This window comes from Oncorhynchus clarkii, chromosome 7, assembly GCF_045791955.1.
Source record: "Oncorhynchus clarkii lewisi isolate Uvic-CL-2024 chromosome 7, UVic_Ocla_1.0, whole genome shotgun sequence".
Taxonomy (NCBI): Eukaryota; Metazoa; Chordata; class Actinopteri; order Salmoniformes; family Salmonidae; genus Oncorhynchus; species Oncorhynchus clarkii.
Window position 1 is genome coordinate 5,825,590 of NC_092153.1, and position 23,265 is coordinate 5,848,854.

Sequence of the window (23,265 nt, forward strand, 5' to 3'; positions counted from 1 at the left end):
TCAGCAAACTTAATGATGGTGTTGGAGTCGTGTCTGGCCGTGCAGTCATGAGTGAAGAGGGAGTACAGGAGGGGACTGAGCACGCACCCCTGAGGGGACCCCGTGTTGAGGATCAGCGTGGCGGATGTGTTGTTACCTACCCTTACCACCTGGGGGCGTGTTTAGTCCAAGGGCCCTTAGCTTAGTGATGAGCTTTGAGGGCACTATGGTGTTGAACGCTGAGTTGTAGTCAATGAATAGCATTCTCTCCTTTTGTCCAGGTGGGAAAGGGCAGTGTGGAGTGCATTGATATGGTATTACAGTTTAATTTATGTTTTTAGTGTCATTGATATGTTATTACAGTCTAATCGAAATCTTTGTTTGTTTAAAAAGCAATAATGTATGAATGTGAAAACGCTGTGTCACTAGGTGGCAGCACGTGTCTGCCTGCAATCACTATACCAATATGGGCATGGCAGAGCGGGCCTTCTTACCGGTAGTGTATGTTAAGATCCCCTCAGAATAGAAACACTCAAACACTCAACAGTTGATGTGATACAATTTATTAGATGCAGAAGCCCAGTGACAGCACAACGCACTGCAGCTTTTCAAATGATACAGTATATATATATTCATCCTACTGCAATATTTATAATTGTCTTGAAAACGGTTTCAGACATATTTTTTGATATGAATTGAGAGAAAACAGAGATCCAGACCTGATAACTTGTTATTTCATATCATATTTCTCTGGTCAGTGTCATGACAACATTTCACTTTTTCTGAAAGATATGTACTACGACAATATGTAACAGACACTCTGTTATTTGAATGTAACACAGTTGGTGATGTAAGATAGTAAGTCGTGGTGCTTGTTTCCCAGAATCCCATGCAACCCAAAAGGTCATTATTAGACGAGGTCATGATTGTGTACAGAAACTATCAGTGTTCACTAATCAAACTCCATTTTAACACAGAAAGTCACATTTGGCCTCTGCTGGAATGTTGGTAGCCTATATGGCACAGATTCATCTTTTAAATCAGGAAACTTAGACTGTTTTGCAGCAGGAAGCCCAATTCTGATATTTTTTCCCCACAAATTGCCCTTTTAACCAATCACATCAGAGCATTTCATGAGTTTAGACATCAGATACATTGAGACTGAGAGGATACTTTAGAATGCGTATGACTTTCAGGCAGTAAACCAGGGTTGTTTTTGCATTGAACATAGCTATGGTGTAGCCTGCTTTTACAGCACATAACTGCTGTGCATTGTGGGTGAGGATATACCATTAACATACTGTAACAATGTGGATATGAGATTGACATCAGATACACAGTGGATCAGTGACAGATAAGGTTCAAGGTATATTTCAGTAACTAAGATAATACAGACAGTTTCATTGGGCGTATTCGTCGTACAGTCCTTTTACATGTGATTGGATTTCCGTAGGGATCCTGAGCCGTTGCTGGGTTCTGATGGTGGAAACAAGAGGAGATGGTCATAAGCACAGTTGGTCAGGACTGAAAGACAACATATTAGGGGCATCACAATATGCATTGGGCCTTACTTGTGGGGAAGTCTTGGTTAAACCTTTTCCTGTTCTGTGAACCTGATATCTGTCAGATAGAATAGTTGTTTTAGACAACAGCATGCGACAACAATAAGCATCAAAGCAAGCCCAAGAGGGTCTGAAGATAATTATTGAATTGCACAACATACTCACCTTTTTCTTCCCTGAGGCACTTAGAGCAGCAAGTTTGTTCTCCAAATCAGACACCTAAGAGAGAAGGAAAAGACAGAAAGTACAGATTATACCCCTTCTGAAGGAAAACAAGTTATCTGATAATAATAGATAAATCAACTAAACGAGCTCTTGTGTTTTATTGTTATTTCTTCATGCGTCTCTGTAGGCTACAATGGTTCTTGGAACTCTACAGTTCACAGTGTGCTTCTCAGTCCATACAGCACATCCCTGTTGAGTAGAAAGCCTGCTCAGTAGAACCCGCAGTAGAGCCTCGTCACCTACCTCACTCTCAGTGCTCTGGACCCGATGTGCAGTCAGAGCCACCACGTCCTCCAGGTCAGACAGCTCCGAGTCTGTGGCCCCTCCGAAGCGGTTCTTGGCACTCTGCTCCAGATGCTTCAGCTTCTTCTCCAGATCAAAGGACTTCCCTGAGGTCATGTACACCTGGAACAGGGCACAGGACAACCACCACTAGTGTACCCTTACAGACGAGCTGCTAACCACACACCATTAGCAGGCTAACAGTTTCCAGACTGCTTGGAATACAAAGCGAATCTCTGCTTTAAGGCAACACAAGACGTCTCTTCATGCTTTAAACAAAAGGCTCCAGACCTACACTTGACACACAGCTATTTTGATTGGATTAGGATTGCTTGGGAGGAAAAGAGGAGTGTGATTTTGAATCTTACATTTTCCTCAAGTTCCCTGTAAGACTCAGCTGCTTTCCTTACGTCAGCCACGTCAGTTATCATGGGGCTGTCATTAGACGTTATTGAGGGGAAGTACTCGTTCATCGCGCTTTCAGCGGCATTAATGGTTCTGAGAAACTCTTTGGTGATGTCACAGAGGGCCGCCGCGGTGGATCTCTGAAAGCCATGTAAGGGAACAGAAATGAGCCGTTGGGAAAGTACCTACGTCTCCTATATGTAGCGGAGGTGATTTGGAATCACACTTTCGTGATCAGGTAGCCCTGCCTGAGACTTGCTAGCCCAAATGTCACCCTGAGACCACAAGGATTTTGTCTTGGTCTAATGGTGAAGACATTTACATTGACATTGCGGTCATTTAGCAAGAGACTCTTATCCAGAGGGACTGACAGTTGGTGCAACCACATATCACAGTCATAGTAAGTCCAACTTTTCCTCAGTAAAGCAGCTATCAGCAAAGTGCTGAAGTGCGAGTGAGAAAAGACAAGTGTGAGTATTAGTGCTAGAAAGAGTGTTAAGGATTGTTTTAAGATGTTAGCTCTGCGTGCGAGAGGTCCCTGGTTGGAGCCAATGATGTAAACCCTAAATGACTGACAGGGGGTGTTGTTTTGAAGCCACCATACGGCCATTTTGGTACTCCCCCTGCATTTATTAATGTCTACATTGTTTTTTTACAAGTATATTCTATTACAGACACTTTAATGCATACGTCTAAATGACATTATGTGGGGCCTCCCAAGTGTCGCAACTGTCTAAGGAACTGCATCACAATGCTGGAGGCATCACTACAGACCCGGGATCAATCCCAGGCTGTGTTGCAGCCGGCCGTGACCGGGAGACCCATGAGGCGGCGCACAATTGGCTCAGCGTCGTCCGGGTTAGGGGAGGGTTTGGCCGGCCGGGATGTCATTGTCCCGTTGCGATCTAGTGACTCATTGTGGCGGGTTAAGCGAGCAGTGCGTCAAGAAGCAGTGCAGCTTGGCATGGTCGTGTTTCGGAGGACGCATGGCTCTCGACCTTCACCTCTCTCAAGTCCGTAGGGGAGGTGCAACGATGGGACAAGACTTACCACCAATTGGGGAGAAAAAGGGGTAGAAAAATACAAAAAACCAAAAACACATTTATATTATGTGAACTGAACATAAAAATACAAAATATATTCCTTAAAATATGTGTTGTTGTTGTTGTACTAATGATACTGTCCCCACTACAATAAATAAATACCTAAATACATGTTCTTTTGTTCTTGAAACATTTTATTGAAATACTGTAGAATTCCATTCATTCCTATGGAAGAGTTCTCCTATGTGGTTCTCCTATGTGGTTCTCCTATGTGGTTCTCCTATGTGGTTCTCCTATGTGGTTCTCCTATGTGGTTCTCCTATGTAGTTCTCCTATGTAGTTATCCTATGTGGTTCTCCTATGTAGTTATCCTATGTAGTTCTCCTATGTAGTTCTCCTATGTAGTTATCCTATGTAGTTCTCCTATGTAGTTATCCTATGTAGTTCTCCTATGTAGTTCTCCTATGTAGTTCTCCTATGTGGTTCTCCTATGTGGTTCTCCTATGTGGTTCTCCTATGTGGTTCTCCTATGTGGTTCTCCTATGTGGTTCTCCTATGTGGTTCTCCTATGTGGTTCTTCTATGTAGTTCTCCTATGTGGTTCTCCTATGTAGTTATCCTATGTAGTTATCCTATGTAGTTATCCTATGTAGTTCTCCTATGGAAGAGTACCAATATGGAGGCAGGTGGCTTCAAAACATCTCATTGGCCATTACATAGCATCAGCAATCCAGGGTTTATACACATCATTGGTTGGATCCTATCACCTCCGCTACAGCTTTTTGGTGTGTGTCTGAGATGTAACAGGGTAACAGGACCCCCAAAAATTCACCTGCTGAGCCTCGGTGGGCCCCTCGTCGCTGGAGGAACTGAGGGGCTCTAGGGGGAGGACTGGGAGGTTACTCTTCACAGCGGCCCTCTTTAATAAAGGGGTCTTCTTCCCCCCTCCTGTTTCCTCGTCGGAGGACGGAACACTGATGTTCCCCGCCAGCTCGCTCAGCTTCCTCCTCAGCTTCTCCTCCTCTATCTGTGCAGCGGTCGGGGACGTCGCCTGTGGATAGAAACAGGTTTTACTTACTAAACTTTTTTCTTTTTTGCTGCTAGTGGAACCTCGAGCCTCAACAGTGCATCTCCAGTGAACTCTGTTCTGGGCAGTTTTCTTGACTTTATTCCAGATGGACAGAAACAGGGTTGGGGTCAGTTCCATCTAGATTCTCGTCAGTTTAAGACTTGAATGTTTAGGAGTTGAATTGCTTATGTCTTAAGGAGAAATTCAACAAGGAGGAGTTGTAATGGAAACGAGCCCAACTCAAGTTGGGCAACAACAGGTTAAGGCCAGAGTAAGCTAACAAGTTACCCTTTGATGAACAGCTGTGATTCTCTCTAATATGATTATTCCAATAAAGATAATGCTCTGTTAGGAGAGCAGTAGGATGCTCTGTTAGGAGAGCAGTAGGAAGCTCTGTTAGGAGAGCAGTAGGATGCTCTGTTAGGAGAGCAGTAGGAAGCTCTGTTAGGAGAGCAATAAGAAGCTCTGTTAGGGGAGCAGTAGGATGCTCTGTTAGGAGAGCAGTAGGATGCTCTGTTAGGAGAGCAGTAGGATGCTCTGTTAGGAGAGCAATAAGAAGCTCTGTTAGGAGAGCAATAAGAAGCTCTGTTAGGAGAGCAATAAGAAGCTCTGTTAGGAGCTCTGTTAGAAGAGCAATAAGAAGCTATGTTAGGAGAGCAATAAGAAGCTCTGTTAGGAGAGCAATACTAAGCTCTGTTAGGAGAGCAGTAGGAAGCTCTGTTAGGAGAGCAGTAGGAAGCTCTGTTAGGAGAGCAGTAGGAAGCTCTGTTAGGAGAGCAGTAGGAAGCTCTGTTAGGAGAGCAGTAGGATGCTCTGTTAGGAGAGCAGTAGGAAGCTCTGTTAGGAGACCAATAAGAAGCTCTGTTAGGAGAGCAGTAGTAAGGTTTTTAACCCTTTCTTACTTCATCGTCGGGGGGTAGAGTCATCTTGGACTCCAGCCGGTTCAGGAGACTCTCTATGGCTGACATACGCTTGTTTAGCGCATTGACCTGTATCACAATGACAGGAGAGGAGTGAGGTGAGACCAAGTGAGGTGAGACCAATACGAAATGACAGGAGAGGAGTGAGGTGAGACCAATACAAATGACAGGAGAGGAGTGAGGTGAGACCAATACAAAATGACAGGAGAGGAGTGAGGTGAGACCAATACAAATGACAGGGGATGAATGAGGTGAGACCAATACAAAATGACAGGAGAGGAATGAGGTGAGACCAAGTGAGGTGAGACCAATACAAAATTACAGGAGAGGAGTGAGGTGAGACCAAGTGAGGTGAGACCAATACAAAATGACAGGAGAGGAGTGAGGTGAGACCAAGTGAAGTGAGACCAATACAAAATGACAGGAGAGGAGTGAGGTGAGACCAAGTGAAGTGAGACCAATACAAAATGACAGGAGAGGAATGAGGTGAGACCAATACAAAATTACAGGAGAGGAGTGAGGTGAGACCAATACAAAATTACAGGAGAGAAGTGAGGTGAGACCAAGTGAAGTGAGACCAATACAAAATGACAGGAGAGGAATGAGGTGAGACCAATACAAAATTACAGGAGAGGAGTGAGGTGAGACCAAGTGAAGTGAGACCAATACAAAATGACAGAAGAGGAATGAGGTGAGACCAATACAAAATGACAGGAGAGGAATGAGGTGAGACCAATACAAAATGACAGGAGAGGAATGAGGTGAGACCAATACAAAATGACAGAAGAGGAATGAGGTGAGACCAATACAAAATGACAGGAGAGGAATGAGGTGAGACCAATACAAAATGACAGGAGAGGAATGAGGTGAGACCAATACAAAATGACAGGAGAGGAATGAGGTGAGACCAAGTGAGGTGAGACCAATACAAAATTACAGGAGAGGAGTGAGGTGAGACCAAGTGAAGTGAGACCAATACAAAATGACAGGAGAGGAATGAGGTGAGACCAATACAAAATTACAGGAGAGGAGTGAGGTGAGACCAATACAAAATTACAGGAGAGAAGTGAGGTGAGACCAAGTGAAGTGAGACCAATACAAAATGACAGGAGAGGAATGAGGTGAGACCAATACAAAATTAAAGGAGAGGAGTGAGGTGAGACCAAGTGAAGTGAGACCAATACAAAATGACAGAAGAGGAATGAGGTGAGACCAATACAAAATGACAGAAGAGGAATGAGGTGAGACCAATACAAAATGACAGGAGAGGAATGAGGTGAGACCAATACAAAATGACAGGAGAGGAATGAGGTGAGACCAATACAAAATGACAGAAGAGGAATGAGGTGAGACCAATACAAAATGACAGGAGAGGAATGAGGTGAGACCAATACAAAATGACAGGAGATGAATGAGGTGAGACCAATACAAAATGACAGGAGAGGAATGAGGTGAGACCAATACAAATGACAGGAGAGGAATGAGGTGAGACCAATACAAAATGACAGGAGAGGAATGAGGTGAGACCAATACAAAATGACAGGAGAGGAATGAGGTGAGACCAATACAAAATGACAGGAGAGGAATGAGGTGAGACCAAGTGAGGTGAGACCAATACAAAATGACAGGAGAGGAATGAGGTGAGACCAACACAAAATGTACATTGTGCATGAATCGAGACGCAAACCTGACACAAGGTTGGATATTGTATTACACCAGACTTGCATGGAGTAATCAATCAAAATAGACAGATAAAGATAAATTCCTTCCTCCCCATCTTAAATAAACATGCCCCATTCAAAAAATGTAGAACCAGGAACAGATATAGCCCTTGGTTCTCTCCAGACCTGACTGCCCTTAACCAGCACAAAAACATCCTGTGGCGTTCTGCATTAGCATCGAACAGCCCCCGTGATATGCAACTTTTTGGTGAAGAAAGAAACCAATATACACAGGCATAGAAAAGCCAAGGCTAGCTTTTTCAAGCAGAAATTTGCTTCCTGCAACACAAACTTAAAAAAGTTCTGGGACACTGTAAAGTCCATGGAGAATAAGAGCACCTCCTCCCAGCTGCCCACTGCACTGAGGATAGAAAACTCTGTCACCACTGATAAATCCACTATAATTGAGAATTTCAATAAGCATTTTTCTACGGCTGGCCATGCTTTGCACCAGGCTACTCCTACCCCGGTCAACAGCACTGCACCCCCATTCCCAAAGATTGGAAAGCAGCTGCGGTCATCCCCCTATTCAAAGGGGGGGACACTCTTGATCCAAACTGCTACAGACCTATATCTATCCTACCCTGCCTTTCTAAGGTCTTCGAAAGCCAAGTTAACAAACAGATTACCGACCATTTTGAATCCCACCGTACCTTCTCCCCAATGCAATCTGGTTTCAGAGCTGGTCATGGGTGCACCTCAGCCACACTCAAGGTCCTAAACAATATCTTAACCACCATCGATAAGAAACAATACTGTGCAGCCGTAATCATTGACCTGGCCAAGGCTTTCGACTCTGTCAATCACCACATCCTCATCAGCAGACTCAACAGCCTCAGTTTCTCAAATGATTGCCTCGCCTGATTCACCAACTACTTTTCTGATAGAGTTCAGTGTGTCAAATCAGAGGGCCTGTTGTCCGGGCCTCTGGCAGTCACTATGGGGGTGCCACAAGGTTCAATTCTTGGGCCAACTATTTTCTCTGTATACATCAATGATATTGCTCTTGCTGCTGGTGAGTCTCTGATCCACCTCTACGCAGACTACACCATTCTGTATACTTCTGGCCCTTCTTTGGACACTGTGTTAACTACCCTCCAGATGAGCTTCAATGCCATACAACTCTCCTTCCGTGGCCTCTAACTGCTCTTAAATACAAGTAAAAATAAATGCATGCTCTTCAACCGATCGCTGCCTACATCTGCCCGCCCGCCCAGCATCACTACTCTGAACGGTTCTGACTTAGAATATGTGGACAACTACAAATACCTAGGTGTCCTGTTAGACTGTAAACTCTCCTTCCAGACTCACATCAAACATCTCCAATCCAAAGTTAAATCTAGAATTGGCTTCCTATTTTGCAACAAAGCATCCTTCACTCATGCTGCCAAACATACCCTCGTAAAACTGACCATCCTACCAATCCTCGACTTCGGCTATGTAATTTACAAAATAGCCTCCAACACCCTACTCAACAAATTGGATACAGTCTATCACAGTGCCATCCGTTTTGTCACCAAAGCCCCATACACTACCCACCACTGCGACCTGTACGCTCTCGTTGGCTGGCCCTCGCTTCAAACTCGTTGCCAAACCCACTGGTTCCAGGTCATCAACAAGACCCTGCTAGGTAAAGTCCCGCCTTATCTCAGATCGCTGGTCACCATAGCAGCACCCACCCGTAGCACGCGCTCCAGCAGGTATATTTCACTGGTCACCCCCAGGGCCAATTCCTCCTTTGGCCACCTCTCCTTCCAGTTCTCTGCTGCCAATGACTGGAACGAACTACAAAAATCTCTGAAACTGGAAACACTTATCTCCCTCACCAGCTTTAAGCACCAGCTGTCAGAGCAGCTCACAGATTACTGCACCTGTACATAGCCCATCTATAAATAGCCCAAACAACTACCTCATCCCCTACTGTATTTATTTATTTATTTTGCTCCCTTGCACCCCAGTATTTCTACTTTGCACATTCACCTGCTGCAAATCTACAATTCCAGTGTTTTTAATTGCTATATTGTATTTACTTCGCCACCGTGGTCTTTTTATTGCCTTTACCTCCCTTATCTCACCTCATTTGCTCACATTGTATATAGACTTGTTTTTGTAAAGTATTATTGTCTGTATGTTTGTTTTACTCCATGTGTAACTCTGTGTTGTTGTATGTGTCGAACTGCTTTGCTTTATCTTGGCCAGGTCGCAATTGTAAATGAAAACTTGATCTCAACTTGCCTACCTGGTTAAATAAAGGTGAAATAAATAAAATACAAATTAAAAAAATATTTAATTATCCAAATCAAGAAACAAAGTTGTCTTTGTTCTGCTCTCTGAAGTTCAATCCATTAAAAACCCCAGCATGCATCACTTGAGACACACAACTTCCAATAAATACATGTACAATGTAAATCAGCCCAACAGTGTTTGAAATCCATCTTCCCAGGCTTGAGTGGAAGGACAAGTCCACCCTTGTTTGTCAGTTAATGTGGCTCATTTTCTATGGTCAGGGTAGTTTAATAGTGGAGAGAGACGTCATCTGTCTCATGTCAGGGTAGTTTAATAGTGGAGAGAGACGTCATCTGTCTCATGTCAGGGTAGTTTAATAGTGGAGAGAGACGTCATCTGTCTCATGTCAGGGTAGTTTAATAGTGGAGAGAGACGTCATCTGTCTCATGTCAGGGTAGTTTAATAGTGGAGAGAGACGTCATCTGTCTCATGTCAGGGTAGTTTAATAGTGGAGAGAGACGTCATCTGTCTCATGTCAGGGTAGTTTAATAGTGGAGAGAGACGTCATTTGTCTCATGTCAGGGTAGTTTAATAGTGGAGAGAGACGTCATCTGTCTCATGTCAGGGTAGTTTAATAGTGGAGAGAGACGTCATCTGTCTCATGTCAGGGTAGTTTAATAGTGGAGAGAGACGTCATCTGTCTCATGTCAGGGTAGTTTAATAGTGGAGAGAGACGTCATCTGTCTCATGTCAGGGTAGTTTAATAGTGGAGAGAGACGTCATCTGTCTCATCTCTGTTTCAGCTCTATTTCACTCTCTCCTTCTCACACACACACACCAACACACATCCTACCGGTTGCTGTGTTGGGGCCTGCAGGTTCTCGTGAGAGCCAACTCGGCTGTAGGAAGGGCGTCGGCGATAGGGGGTCTGGTACATGGTGTTGCGCCCTCCCTCCTCCTCTTCTGACGTGTCCACATAGTGCTGGCGGTTCATAGAGGAGCTGATCTTGGATAGGGAGCGGGCACGCACCATCCCATACTGCCCATCGTCTGAGGACCATCGCTTTAGCTCAGGTTATATTACAAAATGTTGGTTTGGCGTGAGATTACTGTTGTTGTAGTATTGTAATGCCATTACATTGCAAACTAACCAGCTCTGATTGAATGTCTGTGTGTGTGTGGGAGTGTGTGTGTGCTTGTTGCTTACCAGGGCGCATGTTGTACCTATCCAGGCTCTTCCTACGGTTCGTGCGGTGTTGTTGTTGCTGCATGGAATCCATGAACTCCATGTCACCCCGGTGACCACCACCTCGCTCCTCCTGGATCTGCTGTAGGTGACATAACCATCACAACCTTAAATAACCCCCTATTCCCACAATGCACTACTTTTGGCTAGTCGAAACCAGGACTGTTTTGTTTGTCTACCTGGTAGGATTGTCGACGAGAGTGAGTGCGAGAGTGGGGTGGAAAATACTCTTCTATATCCACATCCAAGTCCATGGGATGAACAGAGAGCAGGCGCTTGTTCTTTCGCATCTGACAGAACAACAGAATGGAGACATAAAGAGAAGTAGTGAGTCTGGGATATGATATCCAGTTTCTCAGGAAAGATATTGAGAGGAGAAACTGTTTACCATTTTGTATCGCTGAGCTTCTGCATCTGCATAGTCCTCATCATGACCATTGTACCTATCATCTACAGGGGAGAGAGGGACAAGAAGGGGGGACTTTTTTTCTTGTCAAATTGTGTAACCCCGTGTTACGTTTGCATATCATAGTGCTTATGCTGGTGTTGTCAACTCCACTATGATATGGGGTTCAGCAGTTTTCAGGTACAGTATGTTGAAATATTGATATATTTTTCCCATTGCCTTCGTCTATTCTACTTACTGCGGAAATCAGGCATGCTTTGTGTGTCACTGTCACGCCGGGCACCTGTGAAGACAGAGAGAAGTGATATTCTGTTATTAATAGTTATATAGACAGTACCAGTCACCTACTCATTCCAAGATCTTTATTTTTACTATTTTATACATTGTACAATAATAGTGAAGACATCAAAACTATAAAATAACACATATGGAATCAAAATATATTTTATATTTGAGATTCTTCAAAGTTGCCACCCTTTGCCTTGATGACAGCTTTGCGCACTCTTGGCATTCTCTCAACCAGCTTCATGAGGTAGTAACCTGGAATACATTTCAATGAACAGGCGTTCCTTGTTATAAGTTAATTTGTGGAATTACTTTCCTTCTTAATGCGTTTGAGCCAATCAGTTGTGTTCTGACAAGGTAGGGGTGGTATACAGAAGATAGCCCTATTTGGTAAAAGACCAAGTCCATATTATGGAAAGAACAGCTTAAATAAGCAACGAGAAACGACAGGACATCATTACTTTAGGACATGAAGGTCAGTCAACCCAGTCAATTTCAAGAACTTTGAAAGTTTCTTCAAGTGCAGTCGCAGAAACCATTAAGCGCTATGATGAAACTGTCTCTCATGAGGACCGTCACAGGAAAGGAAGACCTGCTGCAGAGGATATGTTCATTAGAGTGACCAGCCTCAGAAAATGCAGCCCAAATAAATGCTTCACAGAGTTCAAGTAACAGACACATCTCAACATCAACTGTTCAGAGGATACTTTGTGAATCAGGCCTTCATGGTTGAATTGCTGCAAAGAAACCACTACTAAAGACACCAATAATAAGAAGAGACTTGCTTGGGCCAAGAAACATGAGCAATGAACATTAGACCGTTGGAAATCTGTCCTTTGGTCTGTTGAGTCCAAATTTGAGATTTTTGGTTCTAATCGCCGCGTCTTTCTTAGACGCCAAGTAGGTGAATGGATGATCTGGATGATCTGGATGAATGGATGATCAAGGCACACTTAACCAGCATGGCTACCACAGCAGTCTGCAGCAATACGCCATCCCATCTGGTTTGCCCTTAGTGGGACCATCATTTGTTTTTCAACAGGACAATGACCCAAAACACACTTCCGTTTGACCAAGAAGGAGAGTGATGGAGTGCTTCATCAGATGACCTGGCCTCCACAATCACCTGACCTCAACTGAATTGAAATGGTTTGGGATGAGTTGGACCGCAGAGTGAAGGAAAAGCAGCCAACAAGTGCTCAGCATATGTGGGAACTCCTTCAAGACTGTTGGAAAAGCATTCCAGGTGAAGCTGGTTGAGAGTGTGCAAAGCTGCCAAGAGTGTGCAAAGCTGTCATCAAGGCAAGAATCGAACATATATTTTGATTTGTTTAACACTTTTTTGGTTACTACATGATTCCAGATTATTTCATAGTTTTGATGTCTTCACTATTATTCTACAATGTAGAAAATAGTTTAAAAAAATAAAAACCCTTGAATGAGTATGTGTGTCCAAACTTTTGACTGGTACTGTACTTCAAATCATCTCTTTGTCCTATGTGAGGTCTGGGTCAAGAGGACTGTTAGAATACAGAACAGACAACAGTCACTCAGTTCTAGAACACTGTTCCCAGTTCTAGAACGCTACATGTGTTAGCGGAGGCTGGTGGGAGGGGCTATAGGAGGACAGGCTCATTGTAATGGCTGGAATGGAATCAATGGAACAGAGTCAAACATGTGGTTTCCATATGTTTAATGTGTTTGATACCATTCCGTTTACAATGAGCCCGTCCTCCTATAGCTCCTCCCACCAGCTGCCAGTGGTGACCATATGTCATCATAGCATGACTATGTCACCCCGGTGTCAAGTACAGGCCCTACCATGTGACTCTTCATTACAGCCAGCCATGTGTCACACTCCTGATCATTTGGTGACCAAAATGTGACACTTGGACACTCTCATCAACAACCACAACTGTAACATGTGATTACATTTAGAAGTATGCACAATGAATCAATAATCAAACAAAAAGAACCCACCCTCTCCATTGAGTCGCTTGTAAAGAGACTTCATCACCTTGGCACTGCCGAAGCGCTTGAAACGGGTGCGCACATTGTCATGGTACCATCCCACTGTTCCTATTTTCAGGACCCTGCAAGGTAAACACAAGAGTCACTCCAGTCTCAATATGAACCCCATCGAGCTAGGAGAGTTACTCCAGTCTCAATATGAACCCCATCGAGCTAGGAGAGTCACTCCAGTCTCAATATGAACCCCATCGAGCTAGGAGAGTCACTCCAGTCTCAATATGAACCCCATAAAGCTTGGAGAGTCACTTCAGTCTCAATATGAACCCCATCGAGCTAGGAGAGTCACTCCAGTCTCAATATGAACCCCATAGAGCTTGGAGAGTCACTCCAGTCTCAATATGAACCCCATCGAGCTAGGAGAGTCACTCCAGTCTCAATATGAACCCCATAGAGCTTGGAGAGTCACTCCAGTCTCAATATGAACCCCATCGAGCTAGGAGAGTCACTCCAGTCTCAATATGAACCCCATAGAGCTTGGAGAGTCAATCCAGTCTCAATATGAACCCAATAGAGCTAGGAGAGTCACTCCAGTCTTAATATGAACCCCACATAGCTTGGAGATTCACTCCAGTCTCAATATAAACCCCATAGAGCTAGGAGAGTCACTCCAGTCTCAATATGAACCCCATAGAGCTAGGAGAGTCACTCCAGTCTCAATATGAACCCCATAGAGCTAGGAGAGTCACTTCAGTCTCAATATGAACCCCATAGAGCTAGGAGAGTCACTCCAGTCTCAATATGAACCCCATAGTGCTAGGAGAGTCACTCCAGTCTCAATATGAACCCCATAGAGCTATGAGAGTTACTCCAGTCTCAATATGAACCCCATCGAGCTAGGAGAGTCACTCCAGTCTCAATATGAACCCCATAGAGCTAGGAGAGTCACTTCAGTCTCAATATGAACCCCATAGAGCTAGGAGAGTCACTCCAGTCTCAATATGAACCCCATAGAGCTGGGAGAGTCACTACAGTCTCAATATGAACCCCATAGAGCTAGGAGAGTCACTTCAGTCTCAATATGAACCCCATAGAGCTAGGAGAGTCACTCCAGTCTCAATATGAACCCCATAGAGCTAGGAGAGTCACTCCAGTCTCAATATGAACCCCATCATCAATGGAATGTATATGAACCCCATAGAGCTAGAATAGTTTCCTGACCATGTCACCTGAACAGGACTCTTGGCCCTATTCTCTATAACTATATATTATTACTATCCTTCTAAGAGTTGGCCCTACTATAACTATATATTATTACTAGCCTTTTAAGAGTTGGCCCTCTTCTCTGACTGCCTGAAGCTTCATAATGATACAGACGATCTGGGTTCAAGACCTGGTCAGTCAAACACGATTGCAAATGTTTCCAAACCCATCTGTTATTACTATGTGTTCAGGAGAATCTCTTAATGCTGTGTGTTCAGGATGCCTTGACACCCACGGCCCCCACCTTGTCATACGACAGGGGTCGCACACCCAGCCGTGATCCTTCTTGTTGTAGCGGCTGCATGCCTTGCAGGTGTACATCTTACAGTCTATGCACTGACGCTTACTGTTGACCAGGAACTTGAAGGGCTGCAGACAGCGGATACAGTGAGAGTCTACCAGGGTGGTCTGAGTACCCAGCAGCTCAATCTTAGTGTCCTCCTTCTCTATCTTAGTCTTTAGGTCCCTAGAGGAGAGGGGGGGGATAGGAGAGGACGGGAGGGGAGGAGGAGAAGAGCGGAGAAGAAGGGAGAGGAGGGGAGAGGAGGGGAAGGAGAGGAGAGGAGAAGGAGGAGGGGAGGGGAGGGGAGGGGAGGGGAGGGGAGGACGGGAGGGGAGGAGGAGAAGAGCGGAGAAGATTGGAGAGGAGGGGAGAGGAGGGGAAGGAGAGGAGAGGAGAAGGAGAAGGAGGAGGGGAGGGGAGGGGAGAGGAGGGGAAGGAGAGGAGATGAGAAGGAGGAGGGGAGGGGAGGGGAGAGGAGGGGAAGGAGAGGAGATGAGAAGGAGGAGGGGAGGGGAGGGGAGGGGAGGGGAAGAAGAGGAGAGGAGAAAGAGGAGGGGAGGGGAGGGGAGAGGAGGGGAGGGGAGAGGAGGGGAAGAAGAGGAGAGGAGGAGGGGAGGGGAGAAGGAGAAGAGCAGAGAAGAGGGGAGGGGAGGGCATAGAGAAGTGATGAAATCATTATACAGTATATTAGTATATGGAATGAAATCATTATACAGTAGATTAGTATATATCAAGTCAAATCAAATTTTATTAGTCACTTGAGCCGAATACAACAGGTGTAGTAGAGCTTACAGTGAAATGCTTACTTACGAGCCCCTAACCAACAATGCAGTTTCAAAAAAATACAGATAAAAATAAGAGTTAAAGTACCAAGTCATTAAAGAGTAAGTAAATTAACAAAAGCAGCAGTAAAATAACAATAGCGAGACAATACAAGGAGGTACCGATACAGAGTCAATGTGCCGGGGTACCCGTTTTGTTGAGGTAGTATGTACATGTAGGTAGAGTTATTAAAGGGACTATGCATAGATGACAACAGAGAGTAGCAGTGGTGTAAAGGGGGGGGAGGTAATGCAAATAGCCATTTGACTAGATGTTCAGGAGTCTCCAGGATCCAGTTACAGAGGTGGTGTTTAGGTGTTTAGTCCCAGGGTCCTTAGCTTATTGATGAGCTTTGAGGGCACTACGGTGTTGAGTGCTGAGCTGTAGTCAATGAATAGCATTCTCTTTTTATTTTATTTTATTTACTTCATCTTTATTTAACCAGGTAGGCTAGTTGAGAACAAGTTCTCATTTACAACTGCGACCTGGCCAAGATAAAGCAAAGTAGTTTGACACATACAACAACACAGAGTTACACTGAAAAACATTCAGTCAATAATACAGTAGAAAAAGTATATATACAGTGTGTGCAAATGAGGTAAGTTAAGGCAATAAATAGGCCATAGTGGCGAAGTAATTACAATTTAGCAATGAAACTCTGGAGTGACAGATGTGCAGAAGATGAATGTGCAAGAGGAGATACTGGGGTGCAAGGAGCAAGATAAATAAATATATACAGTAAGTGGATGAGGTAGTTGGATGGGTTATTTACAGATGGGCTATGTACAGGTGCAGTGATCTGTGAGCTGCTCTGACAGCTGGTGCTTAAAACTAGTGAGGGAGATATGAGTCTCCACCTTCAGTTATTTTTGCAGTTCGTTCCAGTCATTGGCAGCAGAGAACTGGAAGGAAAGGCGGCCAAAGGGGGTGACCAGTGAGATATACCTGTTGGAGCGCGTGCTACGGGTGGGTGACCAGTGAGCTGAGATAAGGTGGGGCTTTACCTAGCAAAGACTTGTAGATGACCTGGAGCCAGTGGGTTAGGCGACGAGTATGAAGCGAGGGCCAGCCAACGAGAGCGTACAGGTCGCAGTGGTAGGTAATACAGTGCCTTGCGAAAGTATTCGGCCCCCTTGAACTTTGCGACCTTTTGCCACATTTCAGGCTTCAAACATAAAGATATAAAACTGTATTTTTTTGTGAAGAATCAACAACAAGTGGGACACAATCATGAAGTGAAACGACATTTATTGGATATTTCAAACTTTTTTTACAAATCAAAAACTGAAGAATTGGGCGTGCAAAATTATTCAGCCCCCTTAAGTTAATACTTTGTAGCGCCACCTTTTGCTGCGATTACAGCTGTAAGTCACTTGGGGTATGATGGTCAGTTTTACAAGGGTATGTTTGGCAGCATGAGTGAAGGATGCTTTGTTGCAAAATAGGAAGCCTATTCTAGATTTAATTTTGGATTGGAGATGCTTGTGAGTCTGGAAGGAGAGTTTACAGTCTAGCCAGAAACCTAGGTATTTGTAGTTGTCCACATATTCTAAGTCAGAACCGTCCAGAGTAGTGATGCTGGGCGGGCGGACAGATGTAGGCAGCGATCGGTTGAAGATCATGCATTTAGTTTTACTTGCATTTAAGAGTAGTTGGAGGCCACGGAAGGAGAGTTGTATGGCATTGAAGCTCGTCTGGAGGTTAGTTAACACAGTGTCCAAAGAAGGGCCAGAAGTATACAGAATGATGTAGTCTGCATAGAGGTGGATCAGAGACTCACCAGCAGCCAGAGCAATATCATTGATGTATACAGAGAAGAGAGTCGGCCTGAGAATTGAACCCTGTGGCACCCCATAGAGACTGCCAGAGGTCCGGACAACAGGCCCTCCGATGTGACACACTGAATTCTATCAGAGAAGTAGTTGGTGAACCAGGCAAGGCAGTCATTTGAGAAATCAAGTCAGTCTGCCGATAAGAATGTGGTGATTGACAGAGTCGAAAGCCTTGGCCAGGTCGATGAATAAGGCTGCACAGTAATGTAATTTATCGATGGCGGTTATGATATAATTTAGGACCTTGAGCGTGGCTGAGGTGCAACCATGACCAGCTCTGAAACCAGATTGCAGAGTGGAGAAGGTGCGGTGAGATTCAAAATGATCAGTAATCTGTTTGTTAACTTGGCTTTCGAAGACCTTAGAAAGGCAGGGTAGGATAGATATATTGTAGGTCTGTAGCAGTTTGGGTCTAGAGTGTCTCCCCCTTTAAAGAGGGGGATGATCGCGGGAGCTTTCCAATCTTTGGGAATCTCAGACGATACAAAAGAGAGGTTGAACAGGCTAGTAATAGGGGTTGCAATAATTTTGGCAGATAATTTTACAAAGAGAGGATCCAGATTGTCTAGCCTGGCGCGTAGCCGAGTGATCATAGGGGTTCAGTGAGTAGTTAGGCTGGCTGGAGACATGGCAATTCAGACAGCTAGCAGGCCGAGGCTAGCAAGCTTGCAGAAGGCCTTAGAGGGACGGAGGAAGTCTGTTATAGCCTCCTCGTGCAGTTACGTCGATAGACCAGTCGTGATGGATTAGTAGAGTTCCGTGTAGCAAAGGGGTCCAGTCCAATTGGCAAAATCGGTATAGTGGCCCAAGAAATTGGCCTATGGATCTCCTCAGCTAACAGTCCAATTTGCTCAAGACAGCTAGTGGGTCGTGGCTAGCAGGCTAGCAGATGGGCATTCAGGGGACCTCACGACGGAGGGGCCTGTTGGGAAAAAAATAAAACCCTCGGGTAGATTATGTCGGTAGTCCAGTCGTGATTGATAAGCAGGGCTTCGTGTAGTAAAAGGGGTCCAAGCTAATTGGCAAAATAGGTATAGTGGCCAAAGATAGGGGACGTCGCGACGTAGGAATTGATTTGATTAACCCCCTCGGGCAGATTAAGTCGTTAGTCCAGTCGTGAAGGAGCTCAGTACCGGCAGTAAAAGGGGTCCGGGCCAATTGGCAAAATAGGTATTGTAGCCCCGGAGTGACTGATGGACCTCTTCAGCTAGCCGGGAGATATGCCTAGCATGGGCTAGCTCCAGGCTAATTGGTGCTTGCTTCGGGACAGAGACGTTAGCGAGATTGCATCTAGCTAGCTGTGATGATCCAGGTGAAAAGGTTCAGAGCTTGCGATAGGAATCCGGGGATATGGAGAGAAAATAGGTCCGTTATGCTCTGGTTTGAATCGAGTTGTGCAAACTGGCGAGAGTTTTCCGAGCTATAGGTTAGCTGATGACCGCTAGCAGTGGTTAGCTGACTACTAGCTAGTAGTTAGTTAGCTGGCTAGCTTCTGTTGGGGGATTCCGGTTCAGAAGTAAAGAAAAATACTTTAGAAACAAACCAGATCCACACCACATTGGGTGAGGCGGGTTGCAGGAGAGCATTTCAAACCAGATCCACACCACATTGGGTGAGGCGGGTTGCAGGAGAGCATTTTGAACCAGATCCACACCACATTGGGTGAGTCGTGTTGCAGGAGAGCATTTTGAACCAGATCCACACCACATTGGGTGAGGCGGGTTGCAGGAGAGCATTTCAAACCAGATCCACACCACATTGGGTGAGGCGGGTTGCAGGAGAGCATTTTGAAGCAGATCCACACCACATTGGGTGAGGCGGGTTGCAGGAGAGCATTTTGAAGCAGATCCACACCACATTGGGTGAGGCGGGTTGCAGGAGAGCATTTCAAACCAGATCCACACCACATTGGGTGAGGCGGGTTGCAGGAGAGCATTTTGAAGCAGATCCACACCACATTGGGTGAGTCGTGTTGCAGGAGAGCATTTTGAAGTTGAGGTTTAGAAAAAAAAGAAAATATATGCAAAGAATAATATATAAAAAGATACATACATGGGACATGACAAGACGAGGACAAAGACACCTGACTGCTACGCCATCTTGGAAACACATAGGTGTTCCTTTTGTCCAGGTGGGAAAGGGCATTGTGGAGTGCAATAGAGATTGCATCATCTGTGGATCCGTTGGGGCGGTATGCAAATTGTAGTGGGTCTAGGGTTTCTGGGATGATGGCATTGATGTGAGCCATGACCAGCCTTTCAAAGCACTTCATGGCTTCAAAAGTGAGTGTTACGGGTTGGTAGTCATTTAGGCAGGTTACCTTAGTGTTCTTGGGCACAGGCACTATGGTGGTCTGCTTAAAACATGTTGGTATTACAGACTCAGACAGAGAGGTTGAAAATGTCAGTGAAGACACTTGCCAGTTGGTCAGCGCATGCTTGCAGTACACGTCCTGGTAATCTGTCTGGCCCTCCGGCCTTGTGAATGTTGATCTGTTTAAAGGTTTTACTCACGTCGGCTGCGGAGTGCGTGATCACACAGTCTTCAGGAACAGCTGGTACTCTCATGCATGTTTCAGTGTTATTTGCCTAAATCGAGCATAGAAGTAGTTTAGCTCGTCTGGTAGGCTTGTGCCATTGGGCAGCTCTTGGCTGTGCTTCCCTTTGTAGTCTGTAATGGTTTGCAAGCCCTGCCACATCCGACGAGCGACAAGCCGGTGTAGTACGATTTGATCTCAGTCCTGTATTGACGCTTTTCCTGTTTGATGGTTTGTCAGAGGCCATAGCAGGATTTCTTATAAGCTTCAAGGTTAGAGTCCCGCTCCTTGAAAGCGATTCAGCTCTAGCCTTTAGCTTAGTGCGGATGCTGCCTGAAATCCATGGCTTCTGGTTGGCGTATGTACGTACGGTCGCTGTGGGGACGAATTCATCAATGCACTTATTGATGAAGCCATTGACTGATGTGGTGTACTCCTCAATTCCCTCAGGGGAATCCCGGAACATGTTCCAGTCTGTGAAAGCAAAACAGTGCTGTAGCTTAGCATCTGCTTCTTCTGACCACTTTTTTGTTATTTTTCCTCTGGTTGCACATTTAACATGCTGATACAAATTTGGTAAAACGGATTTAAGTTTCCCTGCATTAAAGTCCCCGGCTACTAGGAGCGCCGCCTCTGTGTGAGCGTTTTCTTGTTTGCTTATGACGGAATACAGCTCATTCACTGCTGTCTTAGTGCCAGCCTCTGACTGTGGTGGTATGTAAACAACTGCAACGAATACAGATGAAATCTCTCTCGGTAGGTAGTGTGGTCTACAGCGTATCATGAGATACTCTACCTCAGGAAAGCAATAGCTCAAGACTTCCTTAGATATCGTGCGCCAGCTGTTATTTACAAAAATAAGTAGTCCGCCGCCCCTTGTCTTACCAGACGCCACTGTTCTATCCTGCCGGTACATCGTATAACCAGCCAGCTGTATTTTAATATTGTCATCATTCAGCCACGACTCCGTGAAGCATAAGATGTTTTTAATGTCCTGTTGGTAGTTTAATCTTCCGCGTAACTCCTCGATTTTATTCTCCAAGGACTGCACGCTTGCTAGCAGAATGGAGGGAAGTGGGAGTTTATTCGATCGCCTGCGAAATCTTAGCCCTTCGGCCCCTCTTTCTCTGCCTCCTCTTCACACATATCACAGGGATCGGGGCCTGTTCCTTGAGGAAGCAGGATATCCTTCGCGTCGTGTTCGTCAGAGTCAGGGAAAAAAGGATTCTGCCAGTCCGTGGTGAGTAATTGCAGTCCTGATGTCCAGAAGTTATTTTCGGTCATAAGACATGGTAGCAGCAACATTATGTATAAAATAAGTCAAGAAATAAGTTACAAACAATGCAAATAAACTAACAATAAAAAGCATTAAATCATTATACAGTAGATTAGTAAATAGCATGAAATCATTATACAGTAGATTAGTATATAGCATTAAATCAGTACACAGTAGATTAGTATATAGCATTAAGAAGATAACATTAAGTCCCTGTTAACTCCATGGATTATAATAAATCAGTTTAAAATTGGCTCTGTGGAATCATGCATGCAGAATCACACTTATAATGTACCATTCTGTTCTGTTCTGGTCAGTTTCAGCAGGGACTACATTACATAACTTATCGAGAACATTTAACACAATGTCCTTCTGACAGTTTGTGAATAAAATAAAGTGATGTCTGACAGGAAGTCTATTTTTCTTTAAGAGTATGACAAGATGAGGAAGACAGACAGAGGAGTCTTTGTATCCCAGAGAGAATAGGCCTCTTGGCAACTTATTTTCCCTGGGACACAGTACAGGCAGAACGGGCCTTGTGACTAAGCCATGATCACTGTGATGAGCTGACTCACAACAGCAGGCCTGTTTCACACTTACATTCCTGAAGCCTGAACACACTTACACACACACACACACACACACACACACTTACACACGCACGCACACACACACACACACACACACACACACACACACACACACACACACACACAGTGGAAAACATATGGATAATATATAGATCGCTGAGGACCTCAGTGTGATCGACTAGTATGGAATCTATAGTGTTGGCATTTAGATAAGAGACAGACAATAAGTATCCAATGTTGTAGAGTCCTAAATGCTGTCAGCGTAAGACTTCATGATTTTATATGTCACATACAGACAAGGAGTTTGTTATGTCAGATATGCTATTGAAAAACGCATCCAAGCCTTCCACCCTTCAACATTGATTCAATTTAATATTTTCTCACTAAACCTCTGAAATATGATATTGAACCTTTTGAAAAGTGACCTACCCCAGTCTCTCTTCTTCTATCTTCCTGAGGGTGAAGTCTCTCTGTATGACCTCCCAGACGTGCTTGGCCTCGTCGTCTGAAAGCGCGGTCAGGTCCATGGTTTTGGAGAATATGAACCAGTACTCTACAGCAACACAGAGATGGTCCCTGTAAAGTAACCAAAACTAGTGAGAAAATGGTCCCTGTAAAGTAACCAAAACTAGTGAGAATATGGTCCCTGTAAAGTAACCAAAACTAGTGAGAATCCTGAAGGTTTATCACCCATGTACCCAAACCAACACAACATAAGGATACATTGACACCCCTGATAAATGTCCACTTACTCCACAGGGTGGACCAGATTAGCCTGGTTGACTAGACTGACCACTCATCTTAACATCGTTTTACTATGAGTGCAGCCAGCGGTCAGTCTAGTCAACCAGAATATATCACCAGATTGATTTAAAAAGCAGCTTCTGAGTAGATTTTCTAATTCGTGGTTATACATTTTCTTGTACTTACTTTTTCTAAAGAAAAATACGCTGCATGGAAATGAAATCACGTGTGCTACAAAAACCATCATCTTTGATTTAGCACATTAATATCATGAATTACCTTTACGCCCGGCGCAGAGCAGACAGCTGTGAGGTCAGTTGTTAATTCCCTGGAGTTGAGGCAACACATTTGCGAACGGCCTGAAGAAGTCGGTTGTTCATCACATGCTCTGACTCTCACAGAAGAGAGAGGATGAGCGAGCTTCTCACCCCTCCTCCAACTCCAAGTAGTTTTAACAACTGAATAACAGGTCAAAATGGCCTGTATTTTTGCCAAATTTGAATTCAGTCATAATATACTGATGTAAGGGCCTCGGATGGCAGTAACCCCCAAAAGATACCAAAATAACATCATATCAGTAAGT

The 23,265-nt window shown here is 44.6% G+C and overlaps 1 protein-coding gene across 1 annotated transcript; it reads right to left on the reverse strand.

The window, feature by feature from the left end:
• Positions 1–545: 545 nt before the first annotated feature.
• On the reverse strand, positions 546–23,054 carry LOC139414044 (melanophilin-like). Its single transcript, XM_071161921.1, has 16 exons — positions 22,962–23,054; positions 22,368–22,514; positions 14,844–15,065; positions 13,349–13,461; positions 11,318–11,366; positions 11,066–11,120; positions 10,857–10,967; positions 10,639–10,759; positions 10,285–10,481; positions 5,467–5,553; positions 4,328–4,546; positions 2,417–2,593; positions 2,010–2,171; positions 1,707–1,760; positions 1,551–1,599; positions 546–1,455 (listed from the first exon to the last, which is right to left on the reverse strand). The coding sequence occupies exons 2-16, from the start codon at positions 22,463–22,465 to the stop codon at positions 1,409–1,411; spliced, it is 1,761 nt and encodes a 586-aa protein (XP_071018022.1). The 5' UTR covers positions 22,466–22,514; positions 22,962–23,054; the 3' UTR covers positions 546–1,408.
• Positions 23,055–23,265: the final 211 nt, after the last annotated feature.